The following is a 14243-nucleotide window of genomic DNA, read 5'->3' as shown; positions in this document are numbered from 1 at the left end:
CAGAGACATTCCAAACCCACCTGGACGTGTTCCTGTGTCACCTGCTCGAGATCACCCTGCCTTAACAGGGTTTTGGACTCGATGAGCTCCAGAGATCCCTTCCAACCTTAACAATCTTTGATCCAGTGATATTCTTGAGGGGGGCACACTGAATAGGCATGGCAGAGGTTTGGTAATCATTTTATTTACTAAAACCAGACAGTGTTGTTAATACAGAAAGTACCATGTTTTACAGCAGTCCTCGTGCCCAACTCTGGAAGCAGGCATATTACATCAGGACAGCAGCTACACATACCTGGCAGAAGTTCATAGAAAACAATTTATACAGAGAAGACATGGTCAGTCTGTTATTTTATCATTTGCTCATCTAAGTAGTCACACAGTGACATCAATTATATCTTACACCTCTCTGTCCATCAAGAGAAAAAAATATACTGTAGAGAAGATAAGCCAAATTTCTGTGATTTGACATCTTCCACGTTGTCAATTTTTCCTCATCCCCCTTAGATTAACTGGGGGGGTTGCAAAGTACCATGAAAATAAATACTCTGTATGTTACAAAAGCTTCCAGTTTTGCGTTGGATTGTCAAAGCTGTGGGGAGGAAAAAACAAAACCAAAAAACCAAGAGGCCAAGTCTGTTCATTTAGGGTGCAACAGACAAACAAAACCACAAAATAAACGTGCTAGGGCTCAAAGGAGACTTTCTGATTTCACTGGACCAAGGCCTAGATAGGCAAACAAGCCAGTCAAAAAGGAATTAAAAAAAATTGGAAATACTAAACTAAAATGAATTCTTTAAAAATCTCTTGGTTATAGCTAACCAGGTCACCTATGACGATCACTAGACATTGAAAGGAGGAAGCTACGATAATTTGAATGAGATACTTTGCTGAATGTTGTCTTCATGCCTAGGCTGCCTTTTGGACTTACGCTTTAAAACATGTAAGGAGTTTAAAAAATGCTACTTTTCTTTTTTTGTTAACTATAAAATAAGAACAGGGACTCCGTAGCATCAGATAGGTTGGACTTTAAACCATTAGAAGTAGCAGGGAAAAAGTTTTAGCCTTAGAGTTTTGAGTTTACTTTGCATCTAACAAATGTAGTCATGTACAAATAAAACTTTTAAAAACAGATGACCCGATCCTGCAGCTATTATTCCTCAGAAGGCAACAGGTGCCAAAATTAATGAAAATGGCCTTTTTCATTTAAAAAGGTCAGTAAACTGGACATGAAGCACAAATTTGCATGTAGCACTGCATGACAGTTACAGAAAGATGATTTCTAAATCTGCAGTGTACTTTCAGCATGTACTTCAGCACGTATTCAAGCTATACATAAAAAATAAAGTTACCAGTGTCAGTGTGTCTTCAGACTGCAAGTTATGTCTAATGGTTTACTGTAGGTGCACAGCAAACTCATCTTTTCTTGACAAAAAAAGAAACTGCTGATCAGCATAGTGAGGAGAGGTATCTAAATCAAGGTGAATGGCCAAGCAAATGCAGAGGTATTCTACGCAGAATTTATTTTCTCTGCTTTAATAGCAGCTTCAATCTCTTCCATGATTGGCACCGGTCCTGCATAGTTATTAGTTTCAATAGCTTCTAATTTCTCCTGATAATCGGTTGGCAAGCCATTCTGTTTTGCACCCATGCAGATAACCTATAATTAAAAGGGAAAAAAAAAAGCCTTCAGTAATAGAAAGGACAGACTCCTCCAAACAATCACTTGAGTAGGAAGAACCATTTAAATTACACAAGAAATTTATCTCAAAGAGCGCTATTTGTACCTAAGGTTAGTCAAAGGCTTCTGGGAGACCACTGAAGACCAGAACACTATGAACAAAAATTACTCTGAAAAGGGTTTTAACTACCCCTGAGAATCTGATGTGCTAGTGAAGTGCACAAGACTCTGTAATTAAGTTGTTATTCAGTTATCCCATTCTTTCTTCCAGACAGGATGATAACTTCAATAATACATGCTGCTTCTCACTCAGGTGTGACACTACAGTTGGCCAAAGATTTAAAAAGTAGTTATTTTTAAAACTAAGCTGTCCAAAGGACAAACGAGTACCTAGACAAGGTCCAGGAGTAACAGAAGCAGACATTTAACTCAGTGAAAAAGCACAGATTCCTTAGTTTGTTGCTGTGGTTTTCCTTCCGTATATAAAATAAACTGAAGTATTGGTGCAGAAGAAAAGATGCAACAGTGAGAGGAAAAGGGGAAGTTGGAGGAACACAGCTTGAAGGAGACACCAGCAAGCTTGCATATAGAAATGAAATTCATAAAAGCATATTTAGAATGTTAACAGTATACATTTCAAGGATGAGATGAATGTAGTTCAATCACTGTGTGCTAATGCAGTCATCTTTTAAGTTTTTAGCTCTCCTGCCTGGTTAACTTAAACAAAAAAAAAAAAATATCTGGGAGCAGACGAGAAGAACAGAACTGACAACTGCTCCTGACAGGACAAGGAGGGAATGACAAAGATGATAAAGTTGCCAGGAGTGGAGGTCTGTACTGATAGCATATCAGTGAAAGCTGACACACAGCAGCAGACTATGTATTAACTCCCTGAAAAGCCCTAAAGATCTGCCTTGCCATGAGGTGGGTTGGCAGGGAGAGGTTTGTGGAAAAGCAGAGCCTGCTTTCTAAGCAAGCCCTCTCTTCAGCAGTGCCACAGCAGCTGGCCTTAGCTGTGCTCCTGGAAGTCAATTCATAGGAGTGAGTCCCTCAGTTTGGAGGAGGTGGGACACTTCAGATTTAACAGGCTCACTCCAGGTTTCTTTACTTCAGGTAGGAAAATCCAGCTGCACTGATTGTCTGTGTAGCAGCACTAAAGCTGCACAACTCAGACGCACAGCCATACCTCCCCAGCCTGGGCCTGCACAGATCCCACAGGCTAAGCAGGTCAGGCCTGCTGCGTGACTGGATCATGTGTCTCTACAGACTCACTGCTGCAGAACCGTGTTGAAACACTTCTGCCTCACCAGCCATCAAGGGGGAACCCTGCAGTGCTCTGCAATGCTGCTGGAGTCCTGTGATGTACTGGTGATGTCTGGTAAAAGGCGACAGGTGCACTCCTGTATTAAGCCATAGCAAGTACTTCCCAAGACACTAAGGATAATCCACATCCTGGAAACTACAAGCCAGGTGCTGTATTTTCCTCCACAGAAGCTTCCCTCTGTCGTTTCATTGGAGTACATTAATTTTTCAAATAAAGAATTGACATATATATGTGAACAACATCCTCCAGAAATCCTTGTGCCAATCACAGCTAATTCACAAGTTAAATAGGGGCTTCCTGTAAGATATAACTAAACTGAAAACCCAAAACTGATTTAACAGGCCTGTAAGAGCTAGCAATCTCCTGTGAGCATCATTATTGCAGTACATTACACAAGGACTGTTATACCTTTACAGTAATCATGCCTTCCATCCACTGTAGTAAAAGTACTTATTAAGTAGCACAGAAGTACTGCTTTATAAACTGCTGTACACTCTTCCAAAATTAAAGTGATGCAACCCCTACCTTTTTATACTGTGGAGAAGGGGGAGCAGAGACATAGTCCTTCATCTGATAGCTTCGACAGGTCAGGACCTTTCCTGCTTCAGTGTGGACATTAACTTCTATTGGGACATAAATGCCATCCTCAACTCCCTCTTGCCTGTAAAAGACATACATTCCTTTCATGTCAATTAACCAATCCATCTTTGAAACCAGTCATGCAATTAAACATATGGGTTTAAAGAAAAACAAATGAAGCAAAACATATTCCAGTGCTTTTTGGGCAAACTTGTTTCACATCAAAAATATGTTTCTAGAGAAGCAGCAGCATTCACTTTTATCATTTCAGCTCTGTAAGAAAAGATGAGTTGTGATTAACCTGCAAAGTCAGAAAGATAATACTCCTAAAGTAATTACTGTGGAAGACAGGTAGTCTGAAAGAGAAACAGAAGCAAGATTATCCAGAATCAATGAGCCAGACACATGTTCCTTAACTGCTACTCAGATAAAGAAACAATTGCAAACTTTTATCTTGTGTTAAGTTTTAATAAGGGGAAACTTGCACAACTTGTGCAATGCACTTTCCAATGAATAATCCAAGACACCTTTTAACTTGCACAAGACATACACAGCAGTAATGAGCTAGGTCAGGGCAAAAAAAAGTGGTTTATGTTTTTATTCATAAAATCATGCTTCAAACAAAAACTCAAAACCAAGGCTACGTATTGTCCTCAACCACTGCATTTAGCCACCAATAAAAATCTGAGGAAACAGTAAGAAGTAAACGAGAACCTTAAGCAATACATGAGACTTTATAGCACAATTAACTTTAGATGTATTTAAGCTATGAGTCCTAACATGGTTTTAACTCTGCTTGTTCAATATAAATTTCACAACTCATCTTTTTTTCAAAGACTTGCTACCATTTCAAGTTATTTAACATACATAATGTGGCCCATGTTAGGTGCGTAACTAGGTTAAGTGCAAGTACAGACTGGAAGCTAACTGTAGATTCAAGGCCAATAGATTACGAAATAAGTCACATGGTTGTGTGAGAGCAAGAAAACTGTTTAGTAACATCCATTGCTAGACTCTGTGAAGGGAAAGTCATGATTTAGTCTGCAACTTACAGATTTGCAAAGTACAGAGGACAAAAAACCCCATAGAAGTGACTGTGAGACAGAAAAAAAGAAAATAATTTGAAGCCAAAGAGTTCTGCCATCAAAGCAAAAGGTTCCTCTCCCATATTTTTTTTTCTATATATTACATTGTTTTGTTAGTATTTCAACTAATTACATGCAGCCTCAATTACACATTCCCTCCTCTGCTTCTGGATAACAAAGCACAGATGACTTTACCCAGATTAGGAGGGGTTAAAAAAAAATAAAAAAGGTGGGCTTTTTTTTTTTTTTGGCTACATGTTAATTTCAGGAAATAAACTGGTGGAGAACCTACAAATATATCAGCTTGCACGCAGCCAAATGATCCCAAGACCTTCAGCAGGAGCACCTGCAAGCTCATTTGAGTGGGTTACGAGGAATTCTCAGAAGAGCACTGTTGCCCATGATTATAAAAGCCAAGAACACATCCCATTTCCAGTTCACCTCCATGGCATCAATGAGGCAACTGGGAAAAAGTAATCTGTAGTGCTTGTGTCCATGCTGCAGATTTTGGTGGTATTACAGCACTCTAGTAGCTTAGCAAGCATTGAAATTTATCCTGTCAAACAAATACCAGGGATCTGCAATCCTACACTATGTCAACAGTAAACAATGCATAAACACTTACAAAAGTCAAAGTACAAAATACTGTCCCCATGGAGGGGAAACACAAAAGCAGATGCTGCCAGACAGGATCATCATACTTAGGAAGTTTATGCTTCAGGAAAGCATGGTAAATCAAGAGTTTCAAGTAAAGGTCAGCAGGAGGAGGTCAGGATGTTTCAGCGCTACTGTAAGCAAGAGCAGAGGAACTCGGGAGATAATAAAGCAGGGACATATGAAGATGTCCCAAAACACAGCCATGCCAACAAGATGCCCATGCCCTCTTGCTTGATGCTAACACTCCCAGCCAGGACAAGAGTGCTCAGAGTTGCCATTACCATAACCTTCTAACAGAACTTGGGCAACAGTTTCTGTTGTATATTTCAGGTTCACCATAGGCAAAAAAAAAGCACATTGGAACCAAGTTTCATGCCAGGGTTTTAAGGACATGTTTACACAGTAAAATTGCAACAGTACCAGAGTCAGGAGAACTGTATTGAGGTAGTGCTTTCACTGGGTTTGCTATGCCCTGCTCCCTTGTTTTCACTAGCCCAGATTTCTACTGGAATTGTCAGTGATGAACTGCTCTGAACAATCCTTGTGTACCAGAAACAGCATGCTGTGCAGGCACATCTCAAAAGGTGCAACAAGCATATGGCAGCAGGCAAAGTTTTGGAGATTACATTCTAGCCCTGTCTTAGCAAGAAGTCATGCTATTCCTTGGTTTGTTTAACCAAGTTGTGTTTTAGACTTCAGCCTGGGACCGATTTGCTCAGGGCTCCTTGAACGTGTCTTAATTACCAGGCATAGGTAAAACATTCTCCCCCATACACTGTACAGGTGTAGTCAGGCTCTCCCATTCAGAGGGGGAAACACTAACACACCCTAGCTCCCTGCTTGGATGTTCCTCAAGCTCACAAAAGTTTAAATCCTTAGAAGAGAAGACAGGTTAAATAACTTCCTCAAAAGGTCCCTTTGCCTGTATTAAAGATGTCTCTTGTGCAGTCTTGTCCTTATCCCTTCCTTTTCTGCTACAGCTGGAGTCTACAGATGTATACAGACAGACATTGAGGTCAGTCTCAAAGGAAATTCTCCCAAGAGTAAGGGGAAAAACACCATAGGACAAATACAGATTTTAGAATCTTAGAAGAGACAGGAAATTGGGAAGACAGGTTAAAAAAATAAAAGGGCAGCATGACTTTGAAATGCCTATTGACTTCAAAATCAAGGTCCACAGATTGTTAGAATACCCCTAAAAGTACTTTAGCTTGAAAACAAAGTTATTTTAATCACAGATGTGTCTGAAATCAATACACATACTGTGAAATATAATTAACATTAAAATCAAAAGCATCTTCTTGATTCCAACACCATAGCTTCCACACAGCTCTTTACCAAAAATTATCTAATTTTCAATTGCTCTCTAAGATAGTAGAAGACAGCAAAACTTAAGTCACCTACTTATCCAGTGAACTTAAATTGCAAGTGTTCATTTTCCACACTATTCCCCACACTTCATCTCCGGGGCTTTGAGCAATGGTAGCTGTACCTCCATGCCAGACAGAACTTGTCCTGCCTTGATGATGGCCAAACTCGAGCTTAAAATCCTGCAAATGAAAGCAACACAGAGAATCAATTTCCACTTAAAATAAGAGCTGTTGGCTATTCCTGATACGAAAGGGACAGCCAAAGGACAGTGGTACATGTAGCAGTTGGAGAAACTGAAGGAAGAACAGACACCTGGTGCCAAATCCTTTGCAGGTTTTTGTGGTTAGACTTAAATGCTACTATGCAGGATCCAGGAAAATAGTAGAGGTAAAGAAGTCTACAAGATGATGAGCTCTGGGTCCTGTCCACATGCACTAAGACTACCCAATTATAATATACCATCCTTTGTATTTTACAATGATTTGTGCCATGTCATCACTCATCTGGAACATTCTTGGGTATTTTTAAGTCAAGGTGTATGTCCCCTTCATGAGCTTGTTCAGGTTTTTGCAAATAGAAACATTCTTTTAGAAAACAGGTATCACTTTTTCTTACAAGTAATATCAAATATAAGTATATATGAAAAAGAGAATAATGGGTTATTCAATGATATCAATGTAATTTCTCACCTGACTCACCTACACTCAGTATTATTACTTGTTACACCCTACTTATTAGCCAATCTGTAGATCCTTCCCCAGCAGTATAGAAGGGAACCCCCTCAAGTCCAAACCACCAAGCTTTAAGGAGGACTACCTGCTTAACAAAAACAAAAATAAAATCCAAACGTATGCAGCCCTACAGCTTTGTGTATTCCTTACAATCACCCTCTTGAAGCTATGAATTTGATTTGAAATGTACACATGTATACATTAATATTCTCTCTGAGACACATCACTCTCTTGTAAAATGTCCTAATAGATATAGGAAAAAGGTTGCAAAAAAAAAAAAAAATAGAGTTGGAGGCACAGAAAAACCATGCTTATCAGAACACCTATCAATTTTTGTGTGTGTGCAGAAGTGACAGTAGCCAGGCAAAGCCCCACTGTTTACTCCATCAACAGAGCCATCTTCCTGTCCTATAAAATGTCCTCTATTTAACCAATTTCACTAGAAAAAGGTTTATTTGCACATAAGTCCAGTCGAGTCACAGACTGAAGTTACAGATGAGGACAAGTGATTGTAGGGCAGTCCCAAGGAAGGAAATACCTGGGTAGAGTCAAGTACTCTCAGTGCAGTCTCACTTAAGAAAAAAAAAAAAAAAAAAAAAAAAAAAAGAGGGAGAGAGAAGGGGAAACAAAAACCCATGAAGTTTTACTTTTTCCTTCAGTTATATTTTCTTGGACCTGACCTGCACTGAATATCTACAAGAAGCTGTATAAAATCATCAGGCACCACCCAAAAAACAGCAATAGAAATCACACAGAAACAGCACCGTTTGCTCAGGTTCTGGAAGCAGAAAAGTCTAAGTTACACCATGTGTTCAACTGTGTCAGGCACTGCTGGGAAGATGGGAAAAAACAGTAGAGATTGGGCTTTGGTCCTTCTAAGTACTAGTATAATACCTTTCTGTGCTTGTTAAACATCCCATTTCTTAACAGCTTTTGGCTGAAGATTAACAAAGCTTTAAAAAGTAAAATTAAAGGGAAGCTTAGCTAAACTTTAACTAAAGTTTTTACTTTAGTTTAGGATCCAAAGCACTCTGGTTACAGGCTGTTTCTCCTTTTAAGCCAAGTGGCACTATCACAGAACAATAAATAGGAATCAGCTCCAGCCTTCCTGCAGTCCCTTACTCCCTACCATTAGTGGTTTTCCAGCTGGAAGCAAGAGAGTGAAGCCACCCGGTGTCAGCAGGGAACATAACAATCGGTCAAAGGCCAGCTAGAGAAGGCAGCCAACCTGCAGTGGGGCAAGAGGTGCTTACTGGCTAACCTAGAAACCGACCTGACAGCCAGGAGAGCTGAAAAAGCTTGCTTCTATTCAAAGATAAGAACACACTACTAGTGCCTTTCTCCCTGCCTTCAAGGTCTGATCCTGCAAGGTGCTGGGCTCTCAGCATGTTCAGTGGAGGGGCAGCTGTAAGTTCCTCATGCTTTACAGGAGCAGGCCTCAGCTGCCAGGTTGATAGTACCAAGAGACACCAAGTATCTGACTATGGGGAGTTTATTAATGACAAGTTTTTGGAACTTCCTCATACATGCTAACATAGATAATTTCCTGCCAGTTACTCAAGAGAACCTTCAAGTCATCTTTAAGCGTTATCAGTTGATGCTCTGCTCCTCCAAGCATCCTTCCAGTTGCACAGATCTGTACAGCAACAGCTTTAATGACCACAAGCTCATGTTTCCAAGCCTACACTAAAGCCAAGGTGATACAATGGCATTTAATAGCCCGGGCAGGCAGAAAGCTGCCCTATAGGGTGTTATGAAGGTGTCAGGTGCAGATGTGCAGAGCTGGGTGAAAGCTCCCATCTGCCCACCACACAGCACAGGGAGATTTCCTCGCCTGTACCAGGGCCACCTCCTACTCAACTGGTTTCCTCAAAGCCCCATCCAACCTGGTGTTGAACATTACCAAGGATGGGGCATCCACAAATTCTCTGGGCAACCTGTTCCAGTGCCTCACCACCCTTGCCATAAAGAATTTCTTCCTGTTACTTTACGTTCCAAACTCCATAGTCCTTTAGACACCGGGCCATGGGTCATGGCTAGCAGCTGGGAAGGCTAAGCCCTGTCAGATAACCCGCAGCAGTGGGACTACCACAAACAATCCTTCTGCTGTGGGCAGCCCCGGCAGCGGGCTCTGGGTCAAGAAGCACAGGACAGCCAGGGTCGGAAGGGACCTCCCGAGATCACCCCTCCTGCCAAGGCATGGTCACCTCAAGCAGGTGACACAGGAACGCGGCCGGGAGGGTTTGGAATGTCTCCAGAAAGGGAAACTCCACTCCGGGCAGCCTGTTCAGTGCTCTGCCTCTCTCAATACAAAGAAGTTACTCCTCATGCTGAATCTTCTTCCGTTTTAGTTTACGTCCATCTCTCTTTGTCCTGTCACTGGGCACCAGGGTACAGAACCCGGCACCATCGCCTTGACCAGGACCCCCTGCCTGATCCGTGCTGGGGCCTCCACCGTGGGAGGGACGGACGGGCTGCAGCACTGCACCGCAGCCAGCCGCGGGGACACGCGGCTCCTCGGGGGCACCCGGGCTCCCTGCAGGAATGTGGGGCTCCCTCAGCCCCCCCGCGGCCCCGCCAGCCGCCCCCTCACGCACCTGCAGGCGCGCCAGGGCGCAGAGCGCGGCCGAGGGGTTGCGCAGCAGCAGCCGCTCCCGCAGCAGGTTGCTGCCGTACGCGAAGTACAGGAACCAGCAGCCACTCTCACCGCCCAGCTCCATCAGCTCAGCACGGCCCAGCCCGGCCTGGCACGGCCCCGCCGCCGCTTTAACGCCGGCCTCCCGCCCCGCCTTCCCCGCTGCTTCCGCCGCTGCGCGGGCCGTGACGCAGAGCGGCGGCAGCGCCGGTGGAAGGCGCCGGGCTGGATCCCGGCGGAGCAGGGTCGCGGACAGGACAGGCTAGGACAAGACAGGACAGGACTGGAGCGCTCCGTCCATCCGCCCTCAGCCCCTCTGTCCATCCAGCCGGGAGCGGGAGAGGAGCGGCGCTGGGCCGGGCCCCCTCGGCGGGCAGCGCCGCGGGGCTGAGGCGCACAAACCCAGCCGTGAGCTCGGGGGCTCAGTCTCCTCCTTCATCTGGCTTAGCTTCATAACATTGAAATCTCGGTTCAGACAGCATGGAGAAGTACCCAAGTTTTAGGAGAAAATTCACCTTGTTAAAAATCTACGTGCTCTTTGAAAAATCATCACAATTGTTAAAACTCTTGAGTGCTGAGAATAAAATGGGGGGTTGTTTGTTTTTTGTTAGGGTAGTTGTTTTTTTGCTTGTTTGGGGTTTTTTGTGTGTAGAAAGTCGAAAGTTCCAATAATTTAAAAAGTGTTACGAAAAACTGATTAGCTTTCTTTTAGGAAAATGTCATTTTGATAGAAAGGGTAGCAATGGCTACTTGCTTCATTATAATCCCTGGGTAAGATTTTTCTTTTTAGCAAGAAACATCCACCTCAGCTCACAAGGAGCAGCTCAGAGGAAGCGCGAACAGGTAGCACAGCACACAGTCACGCCTGTAAAACCCTGCCTGTTCCAGCATCTCATCTGCTTCCTGAGGGGCATCCTCTGGGGGGAGGAATAGGCTGTCAGCGAGCAGGGCCTGCAGCCCCTGGTACCCAAAAGAGCATCCTGACCACGTCTGAGATAAGCAGTGACGATTTGTAAATACATTAATACCTTCCATGAGAAGCAAGGCAGAGCAGCTTCTCCTAGCTGGGAGCACTCGCAGCAGTGTAAGATGGGAATGTGCAATGGTAAAAGGCAAGAAGATACTGGTGTGTGGGCAGGCAGAGCTGCACACCCATGCACGGAGACACTCTCTCTCCTCCCCTGACATAAGCAATGCTGGAATGGGGCAGGAGGAGCCCTTATTGCTGGCTGCTGAAGCAATATATACATATGTATAATATAGACATGGAAGGCTGTAATTAACAATAGAGTAACTGTTAATTATGAGATCCCACTCATTAATGCAGTTGAAGTAATCCTCAGCACAAGTTAGCTTCCTGAGCACAGGCAGCTGCTGCAGGATTTAGCACAGGATCCCTGATAGCACATGCCTGGCCTCTCTGGGCATATCCTCATCCTGCAATATAGAAGGGAAAGCAGCTCCTTCCTTCAATGATGTGTTCAGTACTCCATTCGAGTCCCTGCTTTAGTTTTTCCAACACAGGCATTGGGAAAGACAGATTAATCATGAAGCACATGAAGTGATAAAAGTGATTCTGATCCTTCCTGACTAGTACCTTTCTATTTTTAGGGATTACTTTTCTTATGTAGGAACCAAGTATTGTGAAGTGAGAGGGATTACACAGGTCATAGGAATAGACAGCAAAACCCTCACTCTCACTCCTTACAACAACCAGTAGCTGAGCCTCTCTTTTGAAAACCTGCTTCTGGTATATGCTTTTAGTCCCTTTTCCCTAAGGACATGCAAACTCCATGAGAAGTATCTCTCTCTCTCATCTTCCATCAGCTTATGGCCTGTTGCCTAATTTCAATCAGAAAGCAAGGGGTTTCAAAGATATCAAAGTTTCTGCTGGTCTCAGGGAAAGAGTTGAGAGGACAGCTGTGAGACAGCAGAGATCCCACAAGGGAAGCTTCCAGAGGGGCCTGTAAAGCCCAAGGGACTAAGCCTGCTGGTGAACAGCTTTTCCAGCCTAGGTGCTTGCTGTACTATACATTTGGTCTTTATATGAGCTGTCCCTTGTGAGCTGAGATGGATATTTCCTTCTAAACAGAAAAAACATGTACGAATTGTAGTGAAGCTTGTAACAATTGTTACTCTTTAATCTCAAAATGACTTTCTAAAAAATCCTCAACTAGCCTTTCATAACACTTTTTAAGTTATTGAAACTTTTGACATTGTGCTTATAAAAAGCCATTTTTTTTTATCAACACTCAGAATTTCAACAACAATTGTGATGATTTTACATTCAAAAACGCATGTAGATTTTGAACATGGTGAAGCTTTTCTCCTAAAGCTTTTGCTCTTTGCCACGCTGTTCGAATCAAGACTTCAATATTATGAGCTAAGTTGGGCAATTGACAAATAAGGAGGTGGAACCCCTGATCTCATGGCTGAGTTTGTATACTGGAAAACCTCTGTTAGCAAAGACAGCTAGAAAAATTACCATCAAATTTATGGAAAGAGAATCAGTTTAAAACACTGCCATTTGCAATTTCAAGTATTTCATCCTTCAAAAAGGCCTTTTCAAATTAAAATCTTTTGAGGTTTCCATTTTCTGCAGTCTGTACTGAATACCAGGCCTATTCTCTTATCAAGAAACATAAGCTAGTATTTCTAGAAGCATGGTTTTGGTATGCATGGTAGATGTAACATGATGCTAACTCAGTTGCTATTTGAACTACCTAGGTAAGCCTTAGATCTATGGTGATTTTTTTTTCTGAAACTGATTCAATCCATTTGCACTTCTGAAATTCATTTCTTCCCATCTGTCCAGTCTGATGGCAAGGCAGCATGGGACAGAAGTGAATTTGCTGTGAACTGAAAGCTTTGCAAGTCTTTCTGATGATGTGTGCCCAAATCATGACCAAATGTACGTGCATAGGGAAATACTTGGGCACTACAGGCAGACCTTGCTTGGAAACCAAGTTTACGACAGCAAGAACAGGGAGGAGGATCTTTCCTTTAGGAATTTGAGTAGAAACCTGTCAGGCTTTGGTGGTGCTACCAGATTTCACACTTTTGCTGCCTCATGACCTTTTCAGGTGAAAATTAACTCTCCGAGAGAGGAGTGCGTTAAATGAAATCCTGGGTGTTTTTGTTTTATTTTTGTTTTTTGAGGTAAGTCAGCTCTAGGTGATCTCCAGAGCAGCTGACACGAGACCTGTGTTAACCTGTTTGAAGCCCCAAACAATTTGGAAGCATTGTTTCTCTACAAAACCTCCGCAGAGTAAGCAGTCAGGAGTATGCCTCCCGTTCGGGACCTTCCCAAACATGGGCGAAAGCTCTGGATATCCACAGCTATTTGTGCATTGTCTGTGGAGGAGATCAACAGGGATATTTATGCAAAGAGAGCAGGAATTTGTTTCCATCAGGTTTTTCCTAGGTGCAGTATATTCCTGAGCATATCCTATGCAGTTTTTTTAGCGGGGAGAAAAAGGAAATTAGGGGAAAATAAGGAATTAGAGAAAAAATGAAATGCAGTGGGTAGTTAAACCTCCTGAAATGTCTGCCAGTCACTCAACATGCCTCCCTATCACTCCCTGTACACCCCGTGGTTGTCACTGCATGAGCCATAATTGATATTGCAGAAAGAAAAGAGAACCTGGAGGAATAATAAGGACAAATGATGCAAATGAACTGTGTGTGCAGTCCTCCCCACAGCTTTTCACTCCTCCCTGAGGAGCCTAGTAGGATGTGCTCTGCAATTAGTATTTCATAAAAATGATACCCTTTTGCTGCGATGGTTACAGCTGGTGGTAACTTCTTAATACAGTGTACAAGGTCTGGGGATCTGCAGAGATTTCATGTTCATGCAAATGAATGCAAATGATTTTACAAGGTGTCGTGATGTTGCTGTGCTTGTCCCTTCCCTACAACACGGGGACCATGCTGTCCTGCAGAAACTCAGCCTCTTTCCCTGCCCTGCTTGACAGAATAGGCACCAGCCCACGCATCTTGTGGCTTGGCCTCATTGACAACCAGGAGAAATATCCATCATTCATTTTGCAGTTTTGTTCTCATATGTTCCCACAAATAGTGCAGTCATTTAGGAGAGGAGCTATTAAAATGGCTGGGTCTGTACATGTATCCACCTGCCTTATTTTTTTTGTTTTTTGTTCTGCCCCATGCCAGTGTGAGT

At 42.9% G+C, this 14243-nt stretch overlaps 1 protein-coding gene across 1 annotated transcript; it reads right to left on the bottom strand.

The window, feature by feature from the left end:
- Positions 1-164: 164 nt before the first annotated feature.
- Positions 165-10222, bottom strand: GGCT (gamma-glutamylcyclotransferase). Its single transcript, XM_033077453.1, has 4 exons — positions 10026-10222; positions 6731-6876; positions 3531-3666; positions 165-1660 (listed from the first exon to the last, which is right to left on the bottom strand). Exons 1-4 carry the CDS (start codon positions 10146-10148, stop codon positions 1511-1513), a joined length of 555 nt encoding a protein of 184 aa, XP_032933344.1. The 5' UTR covers positions 10149-10222; the 3' UTR covers positions 165-1510.
- Positions 10223-14243: the final 4021 nt, after the last annotated feature.

The sequence above is a fragment of the Catharus ustulatus genome, chromosome 1, assembly GCF_009819885.2.
Source record: "Catharus ustulatus isolate bCatUst1 chromosome 1, bCatUst1.pri.v2, whole genome shotgun sequence".
NCBI classification, from domain to species: Eukaryota; Metazoa; Chordata; class Aves; order Passeriformes; family Turdidae; genus Catharus; species Catharus ustulatus.
The sequence above is the reverse complement of the archived record's forward strand: the minus strand, read 5'-3'. Positions and strand labels throughout refer to the sequence as shown.